Source organism: Aythya fuligula, chromosome 1 (assembly GCF_009819795.1).
Source record: "Aythya fuligula isolate bAytFul2 chromosome 1, bAytFul2.pri, whole genome shotgun sequence".
Lineage (NCBI taxonomy): Eukaryota > Metazoa > Chordata > Aves > Anseriformes > Anatidae > Aythya > Aythya fuligula.
In genome coordinates, this window is record NC_045559.1 from 53,595,134 (window position 1) to 53,619,400 (window position 24,267).

A 24,267-nucleotide genomic window follows, 5' to 3' on the forward strand; every position below is an offset into this window, starting at 1 on the left:
TCCGGGAGGCGCTGCGCGCATGCGCGGCATCCGGGCGGCGGCACGGGGCACGCCGGGGATTGTAGGCGGCGGCGCCGCTGCTTTCCTCAGCGCCTCTGTCGGCGATAGGGGCTGCCGGGAGGCGTGTCGCGATAAAACAAGCACTTCCGAAGCGCTTTCTGGCGGCACTGGGGGAAATAAAGGACGTGAGGTCCCACACCCGGCTCCTCCCGGGGGCTGGAAGCCTTGAGGAGGAGTCCTACCTCACAGCGCCTCACCTCACGTTCAGTAACCCCAACCGTCACAGAACACACACCTGCCCCTTCCCAGCACAGGGATTTATTTCCACATGATGAGATCCATTACCTGGTCCTTTTTTTTTTTTTTTTTTTTTTTTTTTTTAAACCCCACACAGGAAAGGACCGAAAAACAGGAGGATTTCTGTTTTCCCTCCAGCTCGGTTGAAGTCACCCTTCCCAAGCAGCTGGCTAATTAAATTTTAATAGGACAAACAGGCAAAATATGTTAAACACCATTAGCACTTACAAACATTTACACCTTAGCCTCGAGGCAAGGTAAAGGCAGAGCAAGCTCGATGAGGGGTGATCACAGCCTGATGCTTCCCCACTTCTCTGACTAAACACAGACAAGGCTCTTTAAAACATGGTATCGTATTTTGAAACCCTCTTTCAATTCCCACATCTCCTTTTCTTTCCGTATCAAACAAAACGCACTTGTAGTAGAGAATGGCTTACATGTGCCAGCGTCCACCTTACATTCACTATTGAGCACTTAGAGCCAAGGACCTGGAAAACTAAATCACAGCGGGTGTTCCTAACCTACACCTGTAAATATGACTATCAGAAGGTATAAAGCCACAAGTACAGTATTAAAACAGCCGGAGAGCACTGAAGGACCACCCTGTAGATGCAGCCAAGAAGTTGCATGTCCTCTCCCTTTCATTATTCCTCATATTTTTACCTATCAGCTCCCCAAACTGCAGTACTCTGAAAGCAAGTGCAGCCTTTTATCATCTTTTGGATTACTTGTGGACAAAGTTTAAGAGGAGATGAATAAAATGGAAATGTGGGAATGGGAATAGTAGCTGGCACCTGGCTTTGCTCTTTAAACAGCTGGCAGCGCTCTGTACGGGGCCAATGAAAGGTACTGTGTTAAAGCCACCTCGTCACCTTCAAGCGTTTCTCAGTACCTCTGCACACAATAGAGGGAGGCTTGATTAAACAGCAGGCAAAGAAAGGAAAGCCCACCTGGAATCAAGGTGGCTGTAAGCTCTGGGGGTTAAACGTGCTGTAGACAACAAAAATAATGTGACAAGGTAAACACACCTGGTTCAATACGGTTTTTATTATCTTCCTGTACCCACAGCCTTGCCAAAAAGTGCCTAAAGTGTCAGCTCAATTTTCCCACCCATCTTGCTTTTGTATGGGATCAGTGCTGGTCGAACCTCCTCCTTCAAGAACTTTGCCACCTGTTCAAGAAAGAGGGGGAAGAGAAAGTGAGCAGAGAAGGCGGCGTTCCCTTCTTCTCCCTATTCAGACCTGCTTGCCTCATGGGAGCTCCGTTTCACAGAGACACCGAGCAGTCAGATATGCCCAGGATCAAAAATTTGAAGCCCATGTGGTAGAAAGACAAAGAATTCAAAGAAATATGTGTAAATATGTCCAAGATAAATGCATCTGCTGTAGTAGTATGAGCAGAGATAATAGAAAATGTGTGTACTCTCTGGCACACAAGAGGATGGCGGATGAAAAATTAATTAGATAACAACCCCTAAAACTGTATCCTATTTTGAGTACTTTACCTGCTGAGGAGCACGTCCAGTGAAAGAGGAGGGATCTAGAAGGCTATCAAGTTGTTTATGGATGGGGCTGAAGTAAGGATCAGCACGCACACGGGCAATGAAGTCATTATCACCCCCTTCCTGTTTCACAACAGCAGCTGCTTTCTGGGAGAGAACACGGATCTTCTCGTGGCAATCCTGCAGGAGCAGGGGGAAGAGAAGGGAAAATGAAAAAGTCAGTCTGCTGTTACTGACTGCACACGTTTATGCTGCTAACTTGTGCAGGAGGGAAAAACACCAGAGAAGAGTTCATTGAACAGCACACAAATGGAACACATCTTGGACTGTAGTGTTTCATATATCACATGTATCAGATCTGAAAACAAGATTTTATTAATCCTTCCACATCTGCCCCTGTTCAATTATACCACAGAGTTATGGCAGCAGAATCCTTTACACTTCCTCAAACTCTTCAAATACTCTTAGGATTCACTACGTGATTATTTTTTTTTCAGTTGTTCTACTCCTTACTTTATTTTTCCTGAGACAGATGAGAATAGCTGTTCCCAGAAATATTCTGTGAACTGTAATAAAGGAATTCCTTACTCACAACTAGTCATGCCCTGTATGGAACATCGTGGGAGCATAACAATGAAAAGCATCTACAAACTTGGAAAAGAAAAAAAAGAAAAGCTGCCCAACTCAATGAGCAGTGAGACTGTGTACACCAGGGCAGACTATGTAAACCATGGCTTACATAAGGACAAACAGACTGACAGGGAAAAGAAACAAACACACAAACCTGAGGGCTTTAAGACGTTCTTCGCTATAGAACCCTCACATGGAACTACGACTGACAACATTCTTAAAACAAATTTTCTGAAACATTTCCTATTCCTTTGACTTCCTGTGGAATCAGTCCGTAAAAACAAGAGAACCTGAATGCAGAGGACCACCTGCAAAATCAGATGCTGCCATGCTGGCCCTAAACTTGTTATAGGGTTGCATTTATAGACCTGGAATAATTTTCTCCTCAAATGAATTATCTTTGAGCAATCTTCAGTTAGAAGGAAAATGATCTCCTCTTCCTCATCTCCTCCATTCAAAGGCCATCTTGTTCCAGCACCAACCTACCTCAGACAAATAGATCTGGATGTTTAGGGGAGGGAGCTATTCAGTGGTGGGGAAGGCAAGTGAGTTTCTCTGCCATGAAGTGGGTAAACTCAGTTTTGTCTTTAGAAAATCTGCTATTCCAGACTTTTCAGCACATGAAAACAGGATGTATTCATGTGACTAAGGACAGCTTCTGTAAGCGTACTGAACTCTACAGAATTGTAATTAAACAGCACCAGAAAGAAGGTAGGCCAATAGCAAACAGAAATGAAATTAGCTCTCCAATCTAATTAAATAAAGAGGACTGTTTAGGTGAGTACACGGTACTTTAGAAAGAGAAACAGCTGAAGAGATAAGGAAACCATCCACAGGATATGAACCTTAACGTGCTCAGTTGGTGAGCTTACCCACTGACTCAGTGGCACACATCAGAGACGCACAGAAAAGAAAGGAAAAAAGATGTTTCCTGACTAATAGCTAATGACTAAACCTGGGGGTGAGTTGCCAGAAGTGTTCCAGAGAGCTAGAACCACATATCCTGCTGAAAGCTTCCAAGACACATTTCTGCTCTTTGCAAGTTTTACTTCGTCCCTGATGGGACAACAATTATTGAAGGAAGCGTTACTATCTAAAGGTAAGTGAAAATAAGCTGTCTTGTTGGGATGTAAATCTCATCATCAGTTCTAAACTGATTTTTAAAATTAAATGATAAGGAAATATAATCCAGGTGCATCTGGATTTATTTGCTAACAAAAACGTTCAATTTCAATTTGCTTCAACACAGAAAATTTAATAAAGGACACAAAACAAAATTAGCAACAAAAGGCACTACCCTGAATTCAGGAAGTGTGACACAAGAATGAATGGTTCAGAACAGCCTTACTTGCTTTTTGGTACTGATTCATTCCTTTAATTTATAAGGTAGCCAACTGCCAACACATTCCATTTAAAGAAGCTTGGCCTGTGTTCCCAGTTCCTTCAAACATTTACAAGAGGAAAACGCCTACTAGTATCTAACATAATAAAAATAGGTCTCTCTCCTCTCCAGCACAGACAGCCAGATTAGCTCAAACACGCAGTGTTCCTAACACTAAAGGATCTCTACAACAGCTCTCCCTGCAGAGAGCAGAGGCTGGCTAATATTAATAACTCTGTGGGAGCAGGAAGAGAACACAGAAAGGTGGGAGATTCAGGACAAGAACCCAGAAGCTTTTGTTTCTCAGGAGTGAAACATCAGAAAGTAAAAAAAGGTATTTTTGAATTCATTTGTACCTGACGATTGCCTCCTGCTTTCACCATCGCCATGATTATATTCTCTGTGGCCATGAATGGAAGCTCCTGCCGGATCCTTCTGTCAATCACCTTAAAAAACAAAACAAAACAAAACAAAACAAAAAGAGAGAAACAGCATTATAGGAATTCCTGTAGACAACCGTGATTCCTGGTAAAGTTTTCCTCTCCTTTTGAATCCCCAGGACTGTGCAGTGATGAACAGTGATGAACTCTTTTTGAACTTAGCTCTGAAAATCTATTGGAGCTGATAATAGGAACTGAACTTTTTATGGAACATTACTGTGGAAAAGATGTACAATTTTATTTTTTTAAAGCCTGTAGGTAAGTTACGGGTCTGTATGAGATCTGCCTTGGATCTTTTGATGGTAAATTCTACAAATTCATTGTGCAGCTCAGAGAAAAATACTCCTTTTAAGAAGTTTTCAATTTACTATCTTTTGGCTTTAACAAATGCCATTTTAAGCCTGCATTGCAGACAGTAAGAATGGAGAACAAAACTCAGGAACTGTTTGAACTACCAGATAAAAATGTAATCCATTGAGTGTGAAGATTTTTTTCTTTTTCTTTACCCACTCTGGCTTAGTTGCAGCATTATCAAGGACACAATGCTTCACATGCTATCTATATCTAGTGTTTTACCTTTGGATATACCACAAGTCCCTCGGAGATATTCTGCAGCGTACTCAGAATGATGTCAGCTGTGAGGAAGGCCTCGGCCAGGCACACGCGCCTAGGAAACAGACAGGCACAGGGGCCCAGTTAGCAATAAAGGTCATGTTCACATCTACCACAGATCCAGCTCCTAAGTTTCTGTAAATGTCTCTTAGATAGCGTACCGTGGACCAAAAGGTGGAACCGTTCTCTTTATGGGCACTTCTTGCTGCTTAAAGGTCAATACAGAAAGAGAAGAGAAAGCGTAGAGACACAGATAGAAAGCTCCAAAATAATTCAATGATTACACAGCTAGAAAAGAGGGCAGCAATTTACAGAGCTAGTAAACACACAAGACTATCTTCCCCTAGGTGTTCTGCATTGCCCTGTCTATGGATCCTACCCTGCAGGAGTAAGACTTGCTGTGCACTCATGCTGTGCCTGGCTGTGCTCAGCGGGGAACTTCCAAAGAGATCCATGCGGTTGGTGGGGGTTTCCTCCAAGAGACCAACTCCAGATCACTAAGCAGGCTCCTGACAAAAAAGAATGCCAAAAGGAAAGGAGGGAAAGGAAAGGCAGTAGTGGGGACTGTGCTGTATCAGGCAAAAGAGTCTGGGTCACAGTGCAGCCAGTACAACATCACCCACCTGTGAGAGCAGAACCTGGTCCATTATAAATCGTGATCTTTTCAAACTAACTAGTACTTGAATCTTGTGCTACATGTAAAGCTCCCAATTCTATCATACTGTATTCAAAAGGATGCCCTTTATGCTGTTTTGTAGGTTGTTTGCTTTTCCTCTGGCTTGCCCTCCTTTCAAAATACTTCAGCTTTGACAAGAAAAATCCAAGGCACAGAATTTTGTAAACAGATTATGAAGTAGACGAATGACTCTTTTTGTAAGATGAGGTCAAAATAAAATTTGAAACATTCCAGTAGTTATCTCAGTGCTTGGTAGCTCTTGGGAAATAAACCCACCATATCAACCAATATCCAATCTCTGAAATTTTACAGTGTTTTTCTGCTGTTCAGTATTCCACGTGTCCTGTATCTTAGAAATCCCGGAGACCAAATTCTGCATCAGAAGACTGCTTTGAACATTTCAAAGCTAAGTAAGAGCTTTATGCAGATTTAGTACTTACAGCTAGATGGACAAATTGAATGGCTATCACTCACTTAATAACAACTATAGATAACTTCTGCTCATCTCGAAGTAGTCATAATGAAGAATCAGAAAACAAAGCCAAGTTTGTTGAGCATGTCTAAAAGATCTGCACAGGTTTTTATGAAACATCACTTAGTAATGGTTTGTGCTCTTTGGGATCGAAATTGCTTCTTGTATGGAGCAACACTTTACAGAGAGATGAAAATAAGTGTCTTCAGATTTGCCAGAGGGTGAAGGGTTTACAGATAAAATATTGAATTATTCAGTGTTAAAAGTGAAGAAGCATAGGGTCAAAAATGATGTTCAAAACAGGAAGAAAAAACCAATCTGAGAAATGTGAGAGCTGCTATGCTACAACACTATGCTTTTGAAACCAGAAAACTATAAGAGCAATTCATTACCTATGTTTCCTGCATCCCTCCTCTCTCTGCTGCTTTGCTTTGCAAAAGGTCTTGACGGTTACAGAAAACTAACATTTTTCACCTGACCTTTCAGAGGAAACCAGTCTGCAAGTCTCTAACTTCTGTTGAGACTGCTTTTCATCAAGGTGGTAACTTGTGGTTTTAGTTTAAAAATAGTCTTTCCTCAATACATCAGCGGGCCTTCTTGCACAAGACCTTCCAGAATGGCTGCGTTGCACAGTGTGAACGAACCTGTTGGCGCTGTCGTCCAGCGTTCGCTCGAACCACTGCACAGAAGCTGTTTGGAGGGGATCCATGATCAGAGTCATCAGGTGTCGAGCCAGGCTGCAGCACCGTTCTGAACGCATCGGGTTCCTCTTGTAAGGCATTGCACTTGAACCTGTGAAAGGAGAGAGAGTGGTGGAAATAGCACGCTCAGGAAGGTGCAGGGCCTCCTCCAGATAAGAGAAGTGCGTCAGGAATCAAATTTAGACTAAAGCCTCAGAACACGACGGTTTTCTAAATGCAGTAAAGAAAATGACAACATCGAACTTCTTCAGATTGATCAGAAACATCCAAATGTGGGGGGGGGGAAAAAGTGAGAAGACATTTTGCCATTCTGCAAAACAGCATAAGTACTACCACAGAACAGGAACAAACGGACGTTATTTCTAGTGCAGTATTTAGCACCATCTCTCTAAGCTACCCATGGCAACACTAGCAGCGTTCACGACCCCTGTAATGCTGTTCTTCCAAGTCAGATACACTGCTGCCTTCTGCTCTGTTGAAATGTACTTTAAAACCAATCATGTAATGCAGAATGGTTCAAGTAACAGACAGGGCTAAGGCTTGAACTGCTGACTCAATCCTATGCAACTATTTAGGGTGCCTGGGCACCAAGGTCTAAAACTTGACATTCCCTCCTCCCCTTTTATCAACATCAGAGTCATGTCACTGGCATTTTTCTGGCAAGTGTCCAGTCCAGTTTTATTGTTCCAAATTTGTCTGTTTACAAACACCAAAATGCTGAGTCAACCAGGAAACCTACAACTCCAGTTAGGCTCTTGAGGAATGGAAAACAACGTGTTCTCCTCAGAACCAGGGCATCCTCTGTGGTGAATGCAGAATACATGACTACTTCTGCTCTCCCTCAACTCAGGAAGTGCATGAATACAAATATTAAAATTAAATTCATTACTTAATATCCAGAAACCTTTACCTCACACCCCAGTTAATTTAAAGCAACTTCTGCCAGTCACATTTCTAAGCTTGCTTAAATTGCTGCACCAGCATAAGTCAAAGGGTCCATATGCCAGTCCCAGAAATGGCTATAGTCCCTTACCAATCTGGTCCTTCTCAAAAGGCTCTTCTATCTCCTTCAGGTTGGCCAAAAGACGAATGTCGGTACAAATCTAGAAAAAAAGCCCAAGAAATTAATAAACAGAACCAAACCAACACCCACCAGTATATCTCCTGTCAGCATTTGTGAAGAATCATTTACGTTAGTGTCCAAGAAGACAACTGAGGAGGCAGTGAAAAATTTGAGAAAAAAAATGACACTACAACCATAGTTGCTGGCCTAAAAATCCCACAGTCAAGAAAGCATAATTAAAAGAGGGTGTCCACTGTATTAGAATACAACAGGACTCCAAGAAGGGCAAAGCTTTGCAGGGAATGTTAAAAGATACCAGGAGGGAACACTGAAAAACCATAACAAAAGTACAGCAGCTTGCAAATACAGATAACGTGTGCTCACTGAACCAGCCAGCTTACAAAACTAAAACAGAAAAACATACCACAGATCACTTTAGCCCAAGAGAAGGAGGTGGGAGGAAAGAGAGATAAATCAATGAAAAGAATCCACAGTGTAAGGAATGTTTCAGCGATTCGTGTCAACAGAGGGCTTGAAGGGTAAACCTGGAGTCTCTGTTATTCGGGGGGGTGGTCAGAATAACTGCTAACTATTGTGACTAGTGCATGGGACACTATGCAAGTCTCTGACACCCGGCCAAGATGGACAAAGGCGAAGGACAAGGAAAAAAATCTGGAAGGAAGATTATGAGCCTTCAGCACGTGAGACCCCCAGAGGGACCACCAGAGAGTGATATGCACCAGTGGGAGGGTTCGGATTTCGGGAACTAATTATAATAACCCTGCCTTTTCTAGAAGTAGTGATGAATATGTATTAGCCTAGGAGCATAAAAACCAGCCGCCTGATGTAACGTGTGTGTGTGTGTTGGAGGAGCCCAGACTCCCTGCGCACTCACCAATAAATCTTACAAAGCTAAACTGACTCGGAATTTATAACAATTTGGTGACCCCGACGTGATCCTCTTGGGTCCCGAGGCTGCGAACGCCTAAGGGAGGCACCCCCCACCCTTGTTTCCTTGTGGCCCTTTTCCAAGGGCAGTAGGGAGCCCAGCTGGATTACGAACAGAAGAGGCAAGTGAGGAACAAAGAGCTCTCCCCTCCTCTGGTTTACACCCGTAACTCTGTGCACGAAGATCCGAACGAAGATTTATCGTTTGGTGAGTACGCTGCTGGGTTGGGTGGGTCTGGCTGTGTGATGGTGTGCCGGGGTGTGATTGAGATGGGACTCAGTTCTGAAGCATGTGGAGGCCTTCTGACCGAAGTGATCGTTCCAGGTATTTGTGGGTGAGATAACACTCACCAGACACCTTTAGATACAGGCACAGCCAGGAGTTTCGGAACTTTTTTTTGTATAAAAAGAAGTTCCAGGAACGGGTCAGGAACAAAGCAGATCCTCAGACTCGGGAGGTTCGAGGAGGGGCCTCTGGTTTAAAAAGGGGGAAAAATCACCAGATATTCTACCAGATAGTCCCTTAGGGCTAATGTTAAGATATTGGGATAGTTTTAGAAGCACTAAACATAAGGATAAGGCAAGAAGGATTCAATTTTGTATGGTTAAATGGCCAAAAGAACCCTTAAGACCCCATGTAGTATCTTGGCTGATATTTGGGTCCACAGAGGACTGGGTTTGTCAGGCATTGAATATTCACGTGAATAGCAGAACACCTGTGGATCTGGAAGAGAGCAAGTTTGCTGCAGCCTGGTTAAGACTAACAGAATCACCTGCCACTCGTATATTTAATTTAATTACAAAAAAGGAGGATGAAGAATGTAAGGAGTGGGAGCCCCTTGATAATTTGCCTCCTCCAGATAACCCACCTTCCCCAACCGCACTGACCCCTATCCCATTCCCACCTGTCCGAAGGACAAGGAGGCAACAGAGAAACAGGGAAAGGGAACAGGAAGGGGCTGAGGAGCAGAGGGGTTTATACCCTTTGCTGGGGGTACCCTGGGGAGGTAACCAGGGAGGAAGAGGCTTTGTGACTGTGCCCCTCAATACGTCAGATGTGAGAAATATTAAAAAGGAAACGGGTAGTTTATTGAATGATCCTTGAGGGGTCGCAGAGAGATTAGATCAATTCCTGGGACCTAACACGTATAGGTGGGAAGAAATGCAGTCGATTTTGGGGATCCTCTTCACCACGGAGGAAAGGGGGATGATTAGACAAGTGGGAATGAGAATATGGGAAAGACAAAATCAAGCTGGACCGCCCGGGGATACAAAATGGCCAAATGTGGACCCTGACTGGGACCACCAAATGGCAGCAGGGCAACAGGACATGAGAGATCTTAGAGCTACAATAATTCAAGGCATCAAGGAGGCAGTACCAGGGGGACAGAATATTAATAACGCTTTTAACGAACACCAAAAAAGAGAGGAGTCCCCAACAGAGTGGCTGGGAAGGTTAAGAAAAAGCCTCCTAATGTACTCTGGCCTGGATCCAGATTCACCCACTGGGGGGTGCTATTAAAAACTCAGTTTGTGGCAAAATCATGGGAGGACATATGAAAAAAGATAGAGAAACTGGATAACTGGCAAGACAGGGGCTTGGAGAAATTGTTATGAGAGGCTCAAAAGGTCTTTGTGAGGCGTGATGAAGAAAGACAGAAAAATCTCTGTGGCTGCTGTCAGAGAAATCCAGAAAGGAGGAAAAAACAAAAAACAAAAACAAACAAACAAAAAAAAACAAACAAACACATAAGAACCTTTTTTTAAACCCATATAAAACTGTGATTAGCTTTCCAGGAGCTGGATCACCCCGAAAGGCTGAACGGTAACACATCAACCCTGAGAGCAGGCCCAACCCCTTGAGTGAAGGTGCTTCCCTCACCCTCAAGACTGGACGGCGCAGAAGGATAAGCAATGCTATACATCCTGGTACTGTTTTTACAGGGGCAACTGAGCCATGGGCAAGAATGGAGGAATAACTTTTTCATTCTGGGGGAGGAAGTGGCCAAGGCCTTTAACCTGAGTAACTGCTGGGTTTGCGGAGGACCGGAGGGGGCTGAAAGATGGCCCTGGGTAGCTGGCCCGGTCGAACCCAAGTGGTGGGTTAGTAATTTGAGTGAAGTTCATAACGGGACACAGTTTTGGAAAGACGAAGGAGGCCCGTGGCAATTGTACTCGTCAGATCGGGGTATGTACTGCTTAAATAGAACAGGAACGGTAGCGGTAGGAAAAAGCATTTGTAATTGGACGCTGTCTCCCGGATATGATTGTGCTGATCCTGAATGTAGACCCATAAACTGTACAGCACGTAGTGGGCAATGGAACGCCACACATGTCCAGCTGAGAAACGGGACTTGGCTGAAATGCTCATATAGGGAGTTTTTTGGATCTGGATGTGAAACCGCGGAAAGAGCACAAGCGGAGGGACAATTTGACAGTCAGATCTTGAGCTGTCAGCGTGATAACACCACTAGGGAACAGCATGTGGTAAGGGTCTACCGCTGGAGGTGGCAAGATGAGAATGGGAGACGAGTGTTCTTTAAGCATTTCTGGTCAGCTCATAATATGACAGGCCACCAAGGAAAACTTGATTGTAATTGTAAGTGGGAATCCAATGCAGGAGCTTGGAGGTGTACATATCTGAGTACAAACGGGGCAGACATTGTAACAGGACCACTCGGTGACAAGAACACTCTGTATTTTCATGCTCCAAAGAATAAAGAAGAATGGGATGGTCCTTTTCCAAATGGGACATGGGCCCTAAAGGGACATTACTGGGTGTGTGGCGAATATGCCTACAAGAGGCTACCCAAAAACTGGTCAGGAATATGCTATGTGGGGTACATAAGACCCTTGTTCTTTCTATTGTCACAAATACAAGGAAATCATTTACAAGTAACATTATATGATGATGTGAATAGAGTGAAACGATCTACTGATGCTTCCTTAGCCGGGGGTAGTGCCCAAAAATGGGGAGAGAATGAATGGCCTCCTGAAAGAATCATACAGCATTATGGACCAGCTACCTGGAACCCGAACAAGGTAGTATCGGGGGCCCAAGAACCTATTTATAATTTAAATCGAATAATTAGGTTGCAAACTGCCCTCGAAATTATAACCAGTCAAACAACGACGGATTTGGGTCTTTTGGCTGATCGGTCCACCCAGGTGAGGAATGCTATCTTTCAACACAGAATGGTTTTAGACTATTTACTAGCAGAGGAAGGGGGAGCATGTGGAAAGCTGAACGACTCTAATTGTTGTTTACAAGTTGATGGTAACGGAAAAGTGGTTAAACAGATAACAAAAGAAATTAGAAAATTAGCCCACGTCCCAGTACAAACTTGGAAGGGTATGGATTGGGATTTGTTTTCATGGCTGCCCGGTGGACCATGGGTTAAAAGGATGCTATTTTTATTTTTATGTGTTGTAATGATGTTATTATTTATACCTTGTATGATACCTTGCTTTACATTATTGATACACCGAATAATAAATAGCAACCGATTTGTGATGACTTCGGTAGGGAAGAAAGGTGATATGTCAATAATGATGCTTAAGCAATGGACCCCCCAAGAACCGACTGATGAAATGCAGTTCTTACTGGCAAAAGTTGAAGAAGAGACATGAATTGCGAATATTAAAAAGAAGATGAGGGATTGTAAGGAATGTTTCAGCAATTTGTGTCAATGGAGGGCTTGAAGGGTAAACCTTGAATCTCTGATATCTGGGGGGGCGGGGGGTTCAGAATAACTGCTAACTATTGTGACTATTGCATTGGACACTATGCAAGTCTGACATCCGGCCAAGATGGACAAAGGAAAAGGACAAGGAAAAAAGCCTGGGAGGAAGACTACGAGCCTTCAGCATGAGAGACCACCAGAGGGACCACCAGAGACTGATACGCATGCGCCAGTGGGAGGGTTCGGATTTTGGGAACTAATTATAATAACCCTGCCTTTTCTAGAAGTAGTAATGAATATGTATTAGCCTAGAAACATAAAAAACAGCCGCCTGATGTAACGTGTGTGTGTGTGTGTTGGAGGAGTCCAGACTCCCTGCGCACCTAATGCTGTTTATTTGCCTTTTATTGACCCCATAAATAAACCTTATAAAGCTAAATTGACTCGGAATTTATAACAACAGGGACAGGCAGAATAACACCATTACCAGAGAAGCAATTAACGGGGAGCAAGCAGTGAAATTTAAAAACTCATATACCACTAAGAAAGACATTTACTCTATTTGGATCGATTTAGCACAGATTAGACTAATATCTGGCATGGGATTTGTTAATCCAACTTGAAATCTGCTCAGTAAACTTTTTTTTTCCCTTAACACTGGTCTTAAGATCTTTGAAGTCTGATGTCTACGCATGAACCCAGTGGTGAATTTACATGATCACAAAGAGAACAGCCAAACAACTCCTACTTCCTGAGGAAAGCATTTAGCCCCACAGGCACCTTCTCTTGCACTTCTTCCTGGTGTGTACAGGTAGGGGGCTCACCTTGTGTACAGATGCTCCCAGGCTGGCCAGTACAGAGAGGATGTCAATATCCACCTTGCGACTGTAGGTCTGCCCCGTGACCATGTACGATCTAGAAACGAGCACAGAAGTTGAGTGTTCCGGACATTAAACCATATAACAAGACTTTGAGCAAGGAGTGACAATGGCTTTTGAAGTGGGTGACAGCACTGTCAACCTGTCCCTATACCAAGTTTGGATTCAGGCCATTGATTTCTTGGAGCAGCATGCACGAGGAGAGAGAGAGCAGAGGAAAAACAGACAGCTGTGCTTGGACAGGGAGACAGCCAGAAGTGGCCTGCTTCGGAGGTGGAGTTTCCTCCAGAGGGCTGCAGGTGGGAATGGAAGACCACCAGGGGAGGTAAAGTCAGCAGCAGAACAATGTCAGTGTGGCAGCCAGTGGGATCTGGGCCAGCACGGGCAGCAAGAGTCAGACTTTGTTAAGAGCAAATTCGGGTTACTAAGCATTCTTGTTACATACCGCTTAAATCCTGCCTTTTCAGTCACTAATCTGTCCAGCTCTTCAACCTCAGGGGAGGGAAAAAAACAAAACAAAAGGACCTCAGAACTCAACGACTCCAAAAAAAAAGGTCAGCAACAGCAAAAGGGATCCTCTGCTCTTCTCAGTTTACCATCCACAAACCTCGCACCTGCTGGGAAGTACCCCTCCCACAGATCTCTGCCAGTGGGCCCCACAGAGATCACAGGGCCCTTGTGACAGCAGAACCTCCACGCTCCCGCAAACACAACAGCCTTCCAGAGGGGAGATGTCCAAGGCTGCCACGGGCTCTGTCTGACTTACTTTACTATGGTCTCCCTCAAAGAGCTGCAGGAAGCTGGCTTGCGTGCCCGTGGTGCCCTTCACGCCCCGAAAGCGCAGGTTGTCCCGAGCCCGCTCCAGGTTCTGCAGGTCCATGCACAAGTCCTGGATCCACAAGCAGCAGCGTTTCCCCACGGTGGTGAGCTGTGCAGGTCTGAAAACAACCAAGAACAGAAGACAACTCGTTGACAATTTGCACAGTAACTCCACAAGGACCACGCTTAGCTGCTGTTGAGACCCCTCTCTTTCATTCATCAGAGCAGGAGTTAAAAAGATCTGGCACATGCACACCACCAATAAGTGATACTGGAGGATATGATCATTCTTTTCAGGAATTAAATGTAGTTACATCAAGAGAAAACAGTAATCGTAGTTGCTGTGCATGTTAAAAAGGGGATTAAGAAATAAGCGAGAATGGATATTTGAAGGTGCTTAACTACTAAAGCCTTCTATAGCTTCTTACAGAAAAGTGATTGCCCATTTGTCAGAAAAAAATACATATTTTGTCTTTTTTTTCCAGAACTCTGTCAAAAGGAGAAGCCTCAGTCTGTACAAATAATATGGCTTCACAGGTCGACTTCCCAGGCTCCTTATTTCTGCTCCCAGCCACAGCTACCAGGGATCTGCCAGGAGATCCAGCTACCTCTGCTGGCAGAGGGCACCCCCTGCCGGTGCTGAGCCCAGAAGCTGAAATATTTCAAATTACCAAAATGAACTCCAAAGGCAACGCCTGTACTGTTTTAAGACTTCACATGTGAACAAGAAAAGCACAGAAAGCACGTGAGATGTGGAAGCAGGGATGGGTGATCCAGGAGGAATATGGAGAAACTGTCCAACACTGCAGGGAAGGGTTAGGGAAGCCAAAGGCTACCTTGGGGTTGAATCTGGTATGAAATGTGAAAGGCGATAAAGAAAGGCTTCTACAAGTTCCTAACCAGCAAAAGGAAGGCTAGGGAAAACATGGACCTGCTCCTAAACAAGGCAGGGCGCCCTGCTGACACAACACACAGAAAAGGCCAAGGTACTCAATGTCTTTTTACCTTGGTTTTCACTAGTAGGACTTGCCTCGTGTACACTTCTTGAATACCCCTTTGTGCTTTCCAAAAGTCAAACTAAAACACAGACCTGAGAACAGTCCCCTGAGAAGCTGTAGATGAAGAGGGACCAAGGACTAGAGCTGATCAAATGACACGGCACATACAGCAAGGCCATTAATCAGAGACCTGAAGCTTCCACTCTCCTTCGGGAGTGATTTTAAAGTGCCAGACATTAATACTGACATGATCCATGACTAATTTCCGTGGATCTGGTGTTCCACACCACCAGGGTAGAAAACCCAGGCTTACCTCAAGATGCACAGTTTAAAGCCTCTGAAAGCAAACTGTCTTCATGAAGTAATAGACTAATTACCTCTCCCCAAAGCAGACCGGTCCAAATCTTGCTGCACTTTGACTCAGGAGCCTGCCTAAAAGCCGTCAATGCCAGCAGCACTGCACAAAAAGGGTAATTTCCCAAAGAGACAGAAAATGCCAGTGTCCTGTTAAAATGGGGAAACTCTTCCTGTTTGTTTTTTTTTTTTTTTTTCATAGGGACCCACATACGGCTGTGTGAAAACCAAAGGATCTCATAATCATCACTTCAGAAGAAAGTTTTAGCAGGCTGAGTAGCTGAGGTTTCCTGCCAGCAACAAACTTTTCTGTGCTGCAGTTGAAAACAACTGAAACGATGAAAAAAACAAGTATTACAAATATGTGATTGGAAGCTGGGCCTACTGCAGATCACAACCATGCCTCCTGGAACTACCCCAGGATTTACACATCTGCGTTAGCAAGTTCTTTATGCGGCTGTGCTAAAACAACGTCGGGCTGTGCTAAAACCACTGATGACAGCTATCCAAAGCAACAGTTCGATTTTCTGAGGCAAGGCTGGAGTTAGGCTGTATTCCTTTTCTGAACCACCAACAGCGTCCTAATGATGTCCAGCAGTGGATCAGAGATGGGAAACAGAACAGAGAAAGGAGACAGTAGTAGTAAGTCAATCTATCCAAAGAACAGCCAAGAAAATGAAGGGAAAGGCTGATGGCTACTTACTGGTAGTGAGTGAAGCCCAAGGTAGGCAGGTCAGCGTACTTCTCTGCAAAGTCGGCCAGCCGGCTGATCACCCTTGCGAGCTGGTGGATGCGGGGAGGATAGAAAAGAGGCAGCATGAGAAAGGAAAAAAAAAAAAAAAAAAACAAAAGTGGAAGGTGGCATGCTTAAGCACAGCAATGTTGTTAGAAAAGGGAGGAGAAAAGCTGTGCAATCTTTGAATCGCTCCCTCTAATTGTTGAATGCGGTGTGCTCCATTTTTTCAGGGCATGCACATAATTTTTACTAGCTACAAAATTTGAGCAGCGGATGATATAAGTAGTTGGACTTTAGCTGAAGCGAGACCAGTCTTCATGCCCAACCCAAGCCTACATCTGGTGTAGCTCTGAGTATTTTATTTATTCCTGGAATTGTTTAGAAATAAAGCTGCTTGGAGCGTAACTGACACATTTACAGTCTGGCAAAAATTGGATGCCAAGACATTCAGGCCAGCTATGCTCCCAATATATTTGTCCTCAGAAAATCGTATTACACAGCTTCCTTAATGCAGACACACTCCTAAGTAATCTAGTTATGGGGTGTCTAAGCGCACCCTGAAAGCAATAGAGTTGTTTTCTAAAACTGCTACCACTGGCACATGGAAACTGCTCCTATCTACCAAGAGTTGCTTATAACTCTCATGATGAGCAAAGAAGCTTTGGGGAAAGACAAAGACACGGGGAAAGGAAGATAACTGTTCACTTGCTTGAGAACAACCCAAGCAGACAGCTCCTCCAGCAAGGCCTATGAAAATCCAGACGTTATTCATGGGCCACCAGCACTGCCCACTTCGAGACACTCTGAGTAACCGCCTTCTCACCTGGGGTAGCAGCAGGTTAAGTCCATCACGGAGGACGATCAGATCCTGAAAGAAGCAAAGAAAGGAAGTTTGGGCCACATCTGACCACCACCCACTCCATCTGAAGGACCACACATACTGGCTTCTCTCAGAGAGGACACAGATGATTACAAAGCCTGGCCTGCTCAGAAGTCTTCTTACAATCAAACCTCTGCTTTTCTGCTTGTACCCAAACATGGCGAGGAACTTGTTTGTGAAAAAAATGCTGGATCCAGCATCATTCTTACTGTACTATCCACGGAAAGTCACACTGGGCAGCAGAAGACTGATTTCCATGATCTGGACATAAATGATTATTTTGAGATATTCCTGATGTCACCAGACTAAATCATTTAATCCAAGCAGAAAATAGAGGCACTGTAAGCAAAAGATAGCAGAGCAGTAAGTGGGCTGATCGTGCCGAACTCTTGCCTTTCTCCTTTTGAGACTCAAGTACAGCTGGGTGCCACGTGACGTGGAAGGAAGGTGGTAACAGCTAAAAGCCAAAGAGATTTGCAAAGGAGTAAGGTAAAACTAATCATGCAGCAGCTTCTAATACAACAAAAGAGGATATGAAGTTGCAGTGACTTGGACATCAAGGAACAGCAATACACTGAGGCTTTAGTATGAACTCAGTTTTATTTTTTCACAAATATTTTAATAGTTCTGTAGGATGGCAGCACTTCCCTCTTTATTTAGCCTATTTATCCATTCCATTGAAGGACTTTATCTACCCTGAATCAATACAGATGTCCCAAGTGACAACTGAAAGCTCATGGGCTGCATATGCTAAAAGTCGACTTGCTTTGTAGGTCAGTGAACTCTTGCTCCATTGATGCAACTGACAGCTCGCACGTTTGTGCACACATCCCAACTCTTATGACCATTACTGTCTTACCTCCACGAATATTTAACATACAAGAGCTTAGGGAACAGTTAATTTGCCGATAGATCTTGCTTCATATCAAAAGGGAAATGACATAAGAGGAATCTGCCTATCTAGGGCAGCTAGGGAAATGGATAAATAAATTTGAAAGTAAAACTAATAAAAAATTCTGAAAAAATCTAGTGAGCATCATTTTATAAAGTAAAGTTTATAAAGAGCTATTAAGTCAGCACCTGTGTCTTTGTTTGGCCCAACTAACAATGCTTTATTACCGTGTTGTCCCCGACGTAACAGGAGGTTGCTCCAAGGTGAATGATGGCTGCAGCTTTCGGACAGCAGTGGGCGAAGGTGTGAACGTGTGCCATCACGTCGTGGCGCAGCCTCTTCTCTTCCTCCGCTGCCATCTTGAAGTCGATGTTGTCCAGGTTTGCTTCCATCTCCTGTATCTGCTCATCTGTGATGGGAAGCCCAAGCGACTGCAAGGGGAAAAGAGCTTTCTGTTGCCCTTTGTCTTTAACAGATAAACCAAACTGAAATAGAAGCTGTTTAGATTATAGAATTACAGAACAGTTTGGGCTGAAAGTGACCTTAAAGACCATCTCGTTCCACGGGCAGGGACACCTTCCACTAGTCCAGGATGCTCAAAGCCCCATCCAACCTGACCTTGAGCATTTCCAGGGATGGGGCATCCACAGCTTCTCTGGACAACCTGTGCCAGTGCCTCACCACCTTCTGAGTAAAGAATTTCCTCCTTACATTTACCCTTAACCTACCCTCTTTTAGTTTAAAGCTACTGCCCCTTGTCCTATCACTGCACCCCCTGACAGAGTTTCTCCCCAGCTCTCGTGTAGCCCCCTTTAGGGGCTGGCAGGCCGCTATAAGGTCTCCCTGGAGCCTTCTCTTCTCCAGGCTGAACAACCTCAACACCCTCAGCCTGTCTTCGCAGCAGAATGGCAACTGGGTGCAGTCAAGTCCTAAAATTCTTCATCTCAGCCTGAAACTGGAAAGTGAGGAAATGAGTTACTTGACCTGGAAGCAGGAGACAAATGCTCCCAGTTCATGTTTAAAAACATCTGCTGAAATTACTCAGCAAGCTGATTTAGGAACAGAGTAAGATATTGAACTGCAGAATTATACACGGGTATAAATCTTGCACAGTTCTATACTTGCACAAGATAACTAAGCTGAGAAAAAATTATTTTCCTAATACTGTGAGTTTAAAAGTCTCACAGTGAACTTGGCATTACTGCTTTTTCTAAATTAAGATGCTACTGTTTTGCACATTAGTACTTGCAATTTGTCAACAAGGAAGCTTTAATGATACAAAACATTTCAAAGCTGGGTCTGTTCAGAATGAAGCTGCCTAGTAAAATGTTTTGCACGTAAGGAATCTGGAATTAGAGAAAACAGCAAGGAAAGCAGGTATGTCTTCAGGGTCCTCATCGGGTAACTCGTACCCACACAACTTAAAATATCTTGCTGTAAGTGTAATCACACAACCACAGCTGTCCAGACGAACGAGGAGAAGCACCTGGCTCCAGGCTGCTGTCCTGGAGGTGCACAGGTACGGATCATAACCGCCTGAAAGCCCACAGGCAACTCATCAGGCGACAGAGCCTTGTGCTAAGATTAAAATCTCTTGTCTTGCTCGCACATCCATGATCCGTTCTGGCCATAGCGTGTGGTTACTGACAGCCATACAGAGTGGAGAGAAAGAATCCCCAAGAAAAGGGACTGCTTGTCACAGGAGTACCTGCAAGGTGGGTCAGTGCCAAAGCAAACGCTGTTTTCATGTCCACAAATGTCGTGGGAGGCCTCTTCCCCTTGACTTTTGGCCAACACTGACAGTACCTCAGGGACACAGCAATCAGATGTCCTTCAGATGTGTCCAACTAAGTAAATTAAGTAGAAAAACTACCTAAAGGGGATCACAGGGTTTCTCCAAAGTGCTATAGGTCAGTGAGGCCCTCTCTGAGTTGTGATTTTAAAGCGTGATTCCTCCAAGGCTGTTCCAACGCTTTGATGTGCTATTTATTAGAGCAGCTATCCCTCTTCATTCACCCTTGTCCTTGAGGCCGGAGCAAAGCAGGCCTCATGACAGAATATCTGCAGGTAACAGAATATCTGCAAACGGAATGAGAACACCGACTGCTCATCTAACAAAGAATGCATGACAGAAAAATACTGAATTTAAATCGGACAAAAAAAATAGATTGCGAGCTATCTATATAGATATCTATCTATCACAATAGATTGTGTGTTTATATTAAGGGGGATAAACATCCAGATTCCATACGTGCAAAACAGTCAGATTTTACTAGCCAGTTTGACGCTGTGGGGTGTCCACTGGAAGGAAGAGCTCCATGAAATCTGTACTTGCCTTTCAAATAATGTGTTGTTTAGGTAAAGAGCTCAAGGTCTGAAAAATAATATTGAGGTATTAGTGGGAGTATCACAATACAAATGAATTTATGTTAAAAAAAAATAAGCCAGAGTTTTGAGATGGGCATGAACTCACACCCTTCAGCTCTTAACCCAGACCTTGGCTGCTGTCTCTGGGAGGAGACCAGTTTAAGAATCTCATAACCACACACTTCGTGGGGTCTCCTCTTTCAAACTCACGCTGTTATCTGCTGTAAAAAAAAAACAACAACAACAACAAAAAAACAACACGAACCGGGAAGATTTTCTGTCTAATCCAGTTCCCAGTGACACCATTTTTTGGTTATTCACATAATCCAAGTGGACTACTCAAAAAATTTTCCCTGAAGTAGGATGAATATTGCAATGAAATATGAAATACTGAAACCACTTAGCTCACCATGTCCTTCAGCTAAAATTTATAACTAAGCTGCATGCTCCCTCTTTTGCTACTTCCCTGCAACCTTCAGAAAACCTGTGGTGAGATCTTCCTAATATTCTGATTTGCTGTGAAACAGAGACTGCAGGGACTGGAGAAGCAGCGCATAAATGGCTTGAAAGGTAGAGAGGAGAAGCAGTGGAGTAAATTTGCCCATAGTTCATTCATTGCATTATTATATATTGTTTTAGTATGACTGCAAAGAAATATTATGAAGCTTCAGCATGGAACTTGAGGAAATCGCTTGTATCTATCGCAGCGTGACTGCTGACAGAGCTAACAGGTGCTGAGGAGCTGACTTTGAGTCCACGACTGACATCAGGAGACAAACTCCCCTGGAACGAGGTGACAGATAAAAATAGCAGCGTCCCTCCTCCCGGCATGAAAATGGTGCTCAAGAAATCGCAAGATCCGTCTCTGCTTTCTGGGAACACAGCTCTCCGTGGAAATGGGATGCAAAAAAGGGACAGAAGACAGGGACAGGAGACTGGGGAACCCCGAGGCCTGGGCTTGGGAGCAGAAACCAAGAAGCCCCCCGCTGGTTGCTTCAGCAGCTCCCTTCTCCTGTAGGGCACGTGGGTAAAGCACCTCATTTTCTAACAGCAGAAAAGGCGATGGTTTATCAGCTGGGATTGAGGTGACTGTGTAAATTATCATGCTTTGACCATGCAAAGCTCCTTGAGCGGGTGTTCTTGGTGTGATGGGTGATGAGATGCACGGTCAGTTCACGCCAACATCTCAACCGTGGTGATCACAGTACCTGAGATGGAGGGGGACTCCTCTTTAACACGGCTGTATAATTACACCCTCAGCTTCTAAAGCATCGCCTTTGGTGCAGCAGCAGCATGGTCCTCGGAGAAGGAAGATATTAAATGGCTCTGGGCACTGCCTGCTCGCTGGCCAGCATGGCGCTGCTCTGTCTGTGTGCTGACAGCAGCGGCTTCACCCAGCACTCCCACTGCCTCCTTACTTTGGAAGTGGGAGCTGGAGGTTTGTGCACAAAACAAAACAGACATCAGGCCTGGGAGCTATCCTGTGGATTTGCAATGTTTCTTTTTTTTTTCTGGAATATATCACTGTGGAAAAGCAGATCTGAATCTCCCTCTCGGGGTACGTCAGCGCAGTCACAAGCTGGCACATCTGAAGAGATGATGGCCTCTGAGCTAGGAAGTAATACTTGGCTGCATGTGTACCCCTGATGGGGACCAAATTCAAAACAAAAAGGCTTAAACAAAAAATCTTAAACTAGATTTTAGAAACGTTGACTCCGTGGGAAGTACTGACATGCCAGCCCGCAATCCCATGGATGTGCTTTCAGCCTCTGCTTCCCAGGGGCTGCATTAGCACCGATCCTTTTGCGCTGTTGGGTTTTTGTGGCACCCTGCCCGCCAGGGGGGTGCTAACCCAGCGTTCAGCCCACTTTGGCCACCAGCGAGGGGATTTAGGGAACGTGGGCCAAATAAATGTGGGCGGCTGCCAGTGAGACCGAGGGCGGCGGGGTGGGTGGGAGAGGGCAGCGCTTCGCTCCGCGCACACCCCCCGAGAGCAAACAGGCACAGAAGGACACCGGTGTTTGCAGAGCCAACAACCCCTGCGGGCCCCCAAAATCCGCTTGGCGAGGCTTTTGCCCAGAGGGGTCAAAGGGCAGGAGGGAGGGCGCGCAGCGCAGCGCGGTTTGCCGGGTGAGGATTGCACACGTGGGGTTGTGCCAAACCTCAAACCTCGCGCACTGCCCTCGCGTGCACCCGGGCAGACAGATTATATATATATTTTAATTTATTCCAAATTTTCCAAGTTTACCCAGGCAGCCACCTTTTATTATTATTATCATTTCCAAATTTGGGGGGGGGATGAGGAAGAGGTTATTTCAACCAGCTCCCTACTGCTCGGCAGGGAGCGACCCCCAGCGCTGCCCCCGCTCTCCAAGGGCACCCCGCCGGCTGCGCGATGGGGCCGGGGGCTGCCTCCCAGCGCCCTCCCGGGCCCGTTACCTTCCCGTTACCTTCTCCGCCTGGGCGAGGAAGAGCCAGAGGCGGCGCCAGGTGCCGAATTTGTTCCTCTCGCTGAAGATGAAGGCCATCTCGGCGCCGGCGTAGCGCGACACCAGCGGCGAGCGGTAGCGGCTCAGCGCGTCCTCGGGGGTCCCCATGGCAGCGGCGGCTCCGGGATCCAGCGCCCGCAGCGGGGAAAAAGGATCCGGGATAGGACCCACGCCCCCTCCCAGATAACCCACACCCCCTCCCGGATAACCCACACCCCCTCCGGGGTAAACCACACCCCCCCATAGGAGGCAGCACCACCCGGCGGCTGGAGGCCAGAGCGCAGGGACCGAAATACGCCCCCTCTCCCCCCTCCCCCTCCCCCAAAAATAACCCCCCAAACCCAACAAAAAAGTACCGGGAGCCAAAGGATTTAAATGCTTAGCAGCCAAACACATTTATTAGTCTTTTTCTCTTTTTTTTTTTTTTTTTTTTTTTTTTTCCTCGTTTTTTTTTTTTTTTTTTTTTTTCCAGGAACCCAAAAATATTTTGTAGTTATAATGTAAGCAACTGAGTTGCACATAATACAATCATATCTTTCAAAAAAAAATAAAAATAAAATAAAAACGAAAAAAAAAAAAGCTGTTTAAAAGCCCAAAAAAAAACCTTCAGAAAACTTATATATGTATTACACCATCTCTCAGTTTCAATGAAATGACGACGACTTAATTCCTTATTACTCTTGTCACACTCCAATAAAACATCACCCTTTTTGTTTGTTTTTTCATTTTTTCATTTTTTTTCTCTTTTTTTTCTTTTTTTTTTTTTTTTTTTTTTTCTAAATCCAGCATGAGAAATACAGTACCTGCTATGGCAAAAATACACATAAAATGCAACATTTCAGCTTATTTGTACATTAGTAGAGTTTAAACATTTTATTGTTGGTTGTTTTTTTTTTTTTTTTTTTCTCTTTTTCTTTTTAAGTGAACCAGTGATTTTAAGTACCACTATACTAAAAGTAAAATAAAAATATAGAAAAGGAGGAGAAGGGGGGGGGGCAGCCAGCCATACGAGAGCACCTTGTAAAGTGCTGAGTTTCTGTGTCCATGGAAAACCCTCGGGAAAGGAAATTCAAAGAGCTGAGAGCATACAGGATGGAAATTAAGACGAACCCTGGCTATATGCAAGACACTGCTGCATCTCCTCTACGTCCTCCCCGTTTGTCCTGTGTCTGTTTGCTTTACTGCACGCTGGAGAAGGAGGGGAGAAACCAGAGCTCCGGTGAGAGTTTAGTTAAAAGGAAGCTATTTCAAGTATAAGAAAAAAAAATAAATCAAAAAAAAAAAAACAAAAAACCAAAAAACACTTATAGGTAACTTGCGAAGAGCATCAATATACACAGCCACTAGTTTTATTATTACAATGTCTGCTTCTGGGGGACAGTGTTTCAGGCAAGAGGACTTGAGCTGTACCTTCCTGTTACCTAGTTATGTGCAAAGTAGAAAAGCTGCC

At 44.6% G+C, this 24,267-nt stretch overlaps 1 protein-coding gene across 1 annotated transcript; it reads right to left on the reverse strand.

The window, feature by feature from the left end:
- Window positions 1-1,324: 1,324 nt before the first annotated feature.
- ADSL (adenylosuccinate lyase) lies at window positions 1,325-22,983 on the reverse strand. Its single transcript, XM_032193330.1, has 13 exons — window positions 22,779-22,983; window positions 18,189-18,392; window positions 17,013-17,057; window positions 16,157-16,236; window positions 14,049-14,220; window positions 13,728-13,774; window positions 13,229-13,319; window positions 7,744-7,813; window positions 6,654-6,801; window positions 4,826-4,916; window positions 4,166-4,255; window positions 1,802-1,978; window positions 1,325-1,468 (listed from the first exon to the last, which is right to left on the reverse strand). The coding sequence occupies exons 1-13, from the start codon at window positions 22,923-22,925 to the stop codon at window positions 1,382-1,384; spliced, it is 1,449 nt and encodes a 482-aa protein (XP_032049221.1). The 5' UTR covers window positions 22,926-22,983; the 3' UTR covers window positions 1,325-1,381.
- Between the last annotated feature and the right edge of the window lie 1,284 nt (window positions 22,984-24,267).

Coding starts and splice junctions, on each gene's coding strand:
- ADSL (XM_032193330.1), bottom strand. CDS start 22,925: ATGGGGACCCCCGAGGACGCGCTGAGCCGCTACCGCTCGCCGCTGGTG. Junction 14,221..16,156: donor TTGGGCTTCACTCACTACCA/GTAAGTAGCCAT, acceptor GGTTGTTTTCAG/ACCTGCACAGCTCACCACCG. Junction 1,469..1,801: donor CTGGACGTGCTCCTCAGCAG/GTAAAGTACTCA, acceptor TTTCTTGAACAG/GTGGCAAAGTTCTTGAAGGA.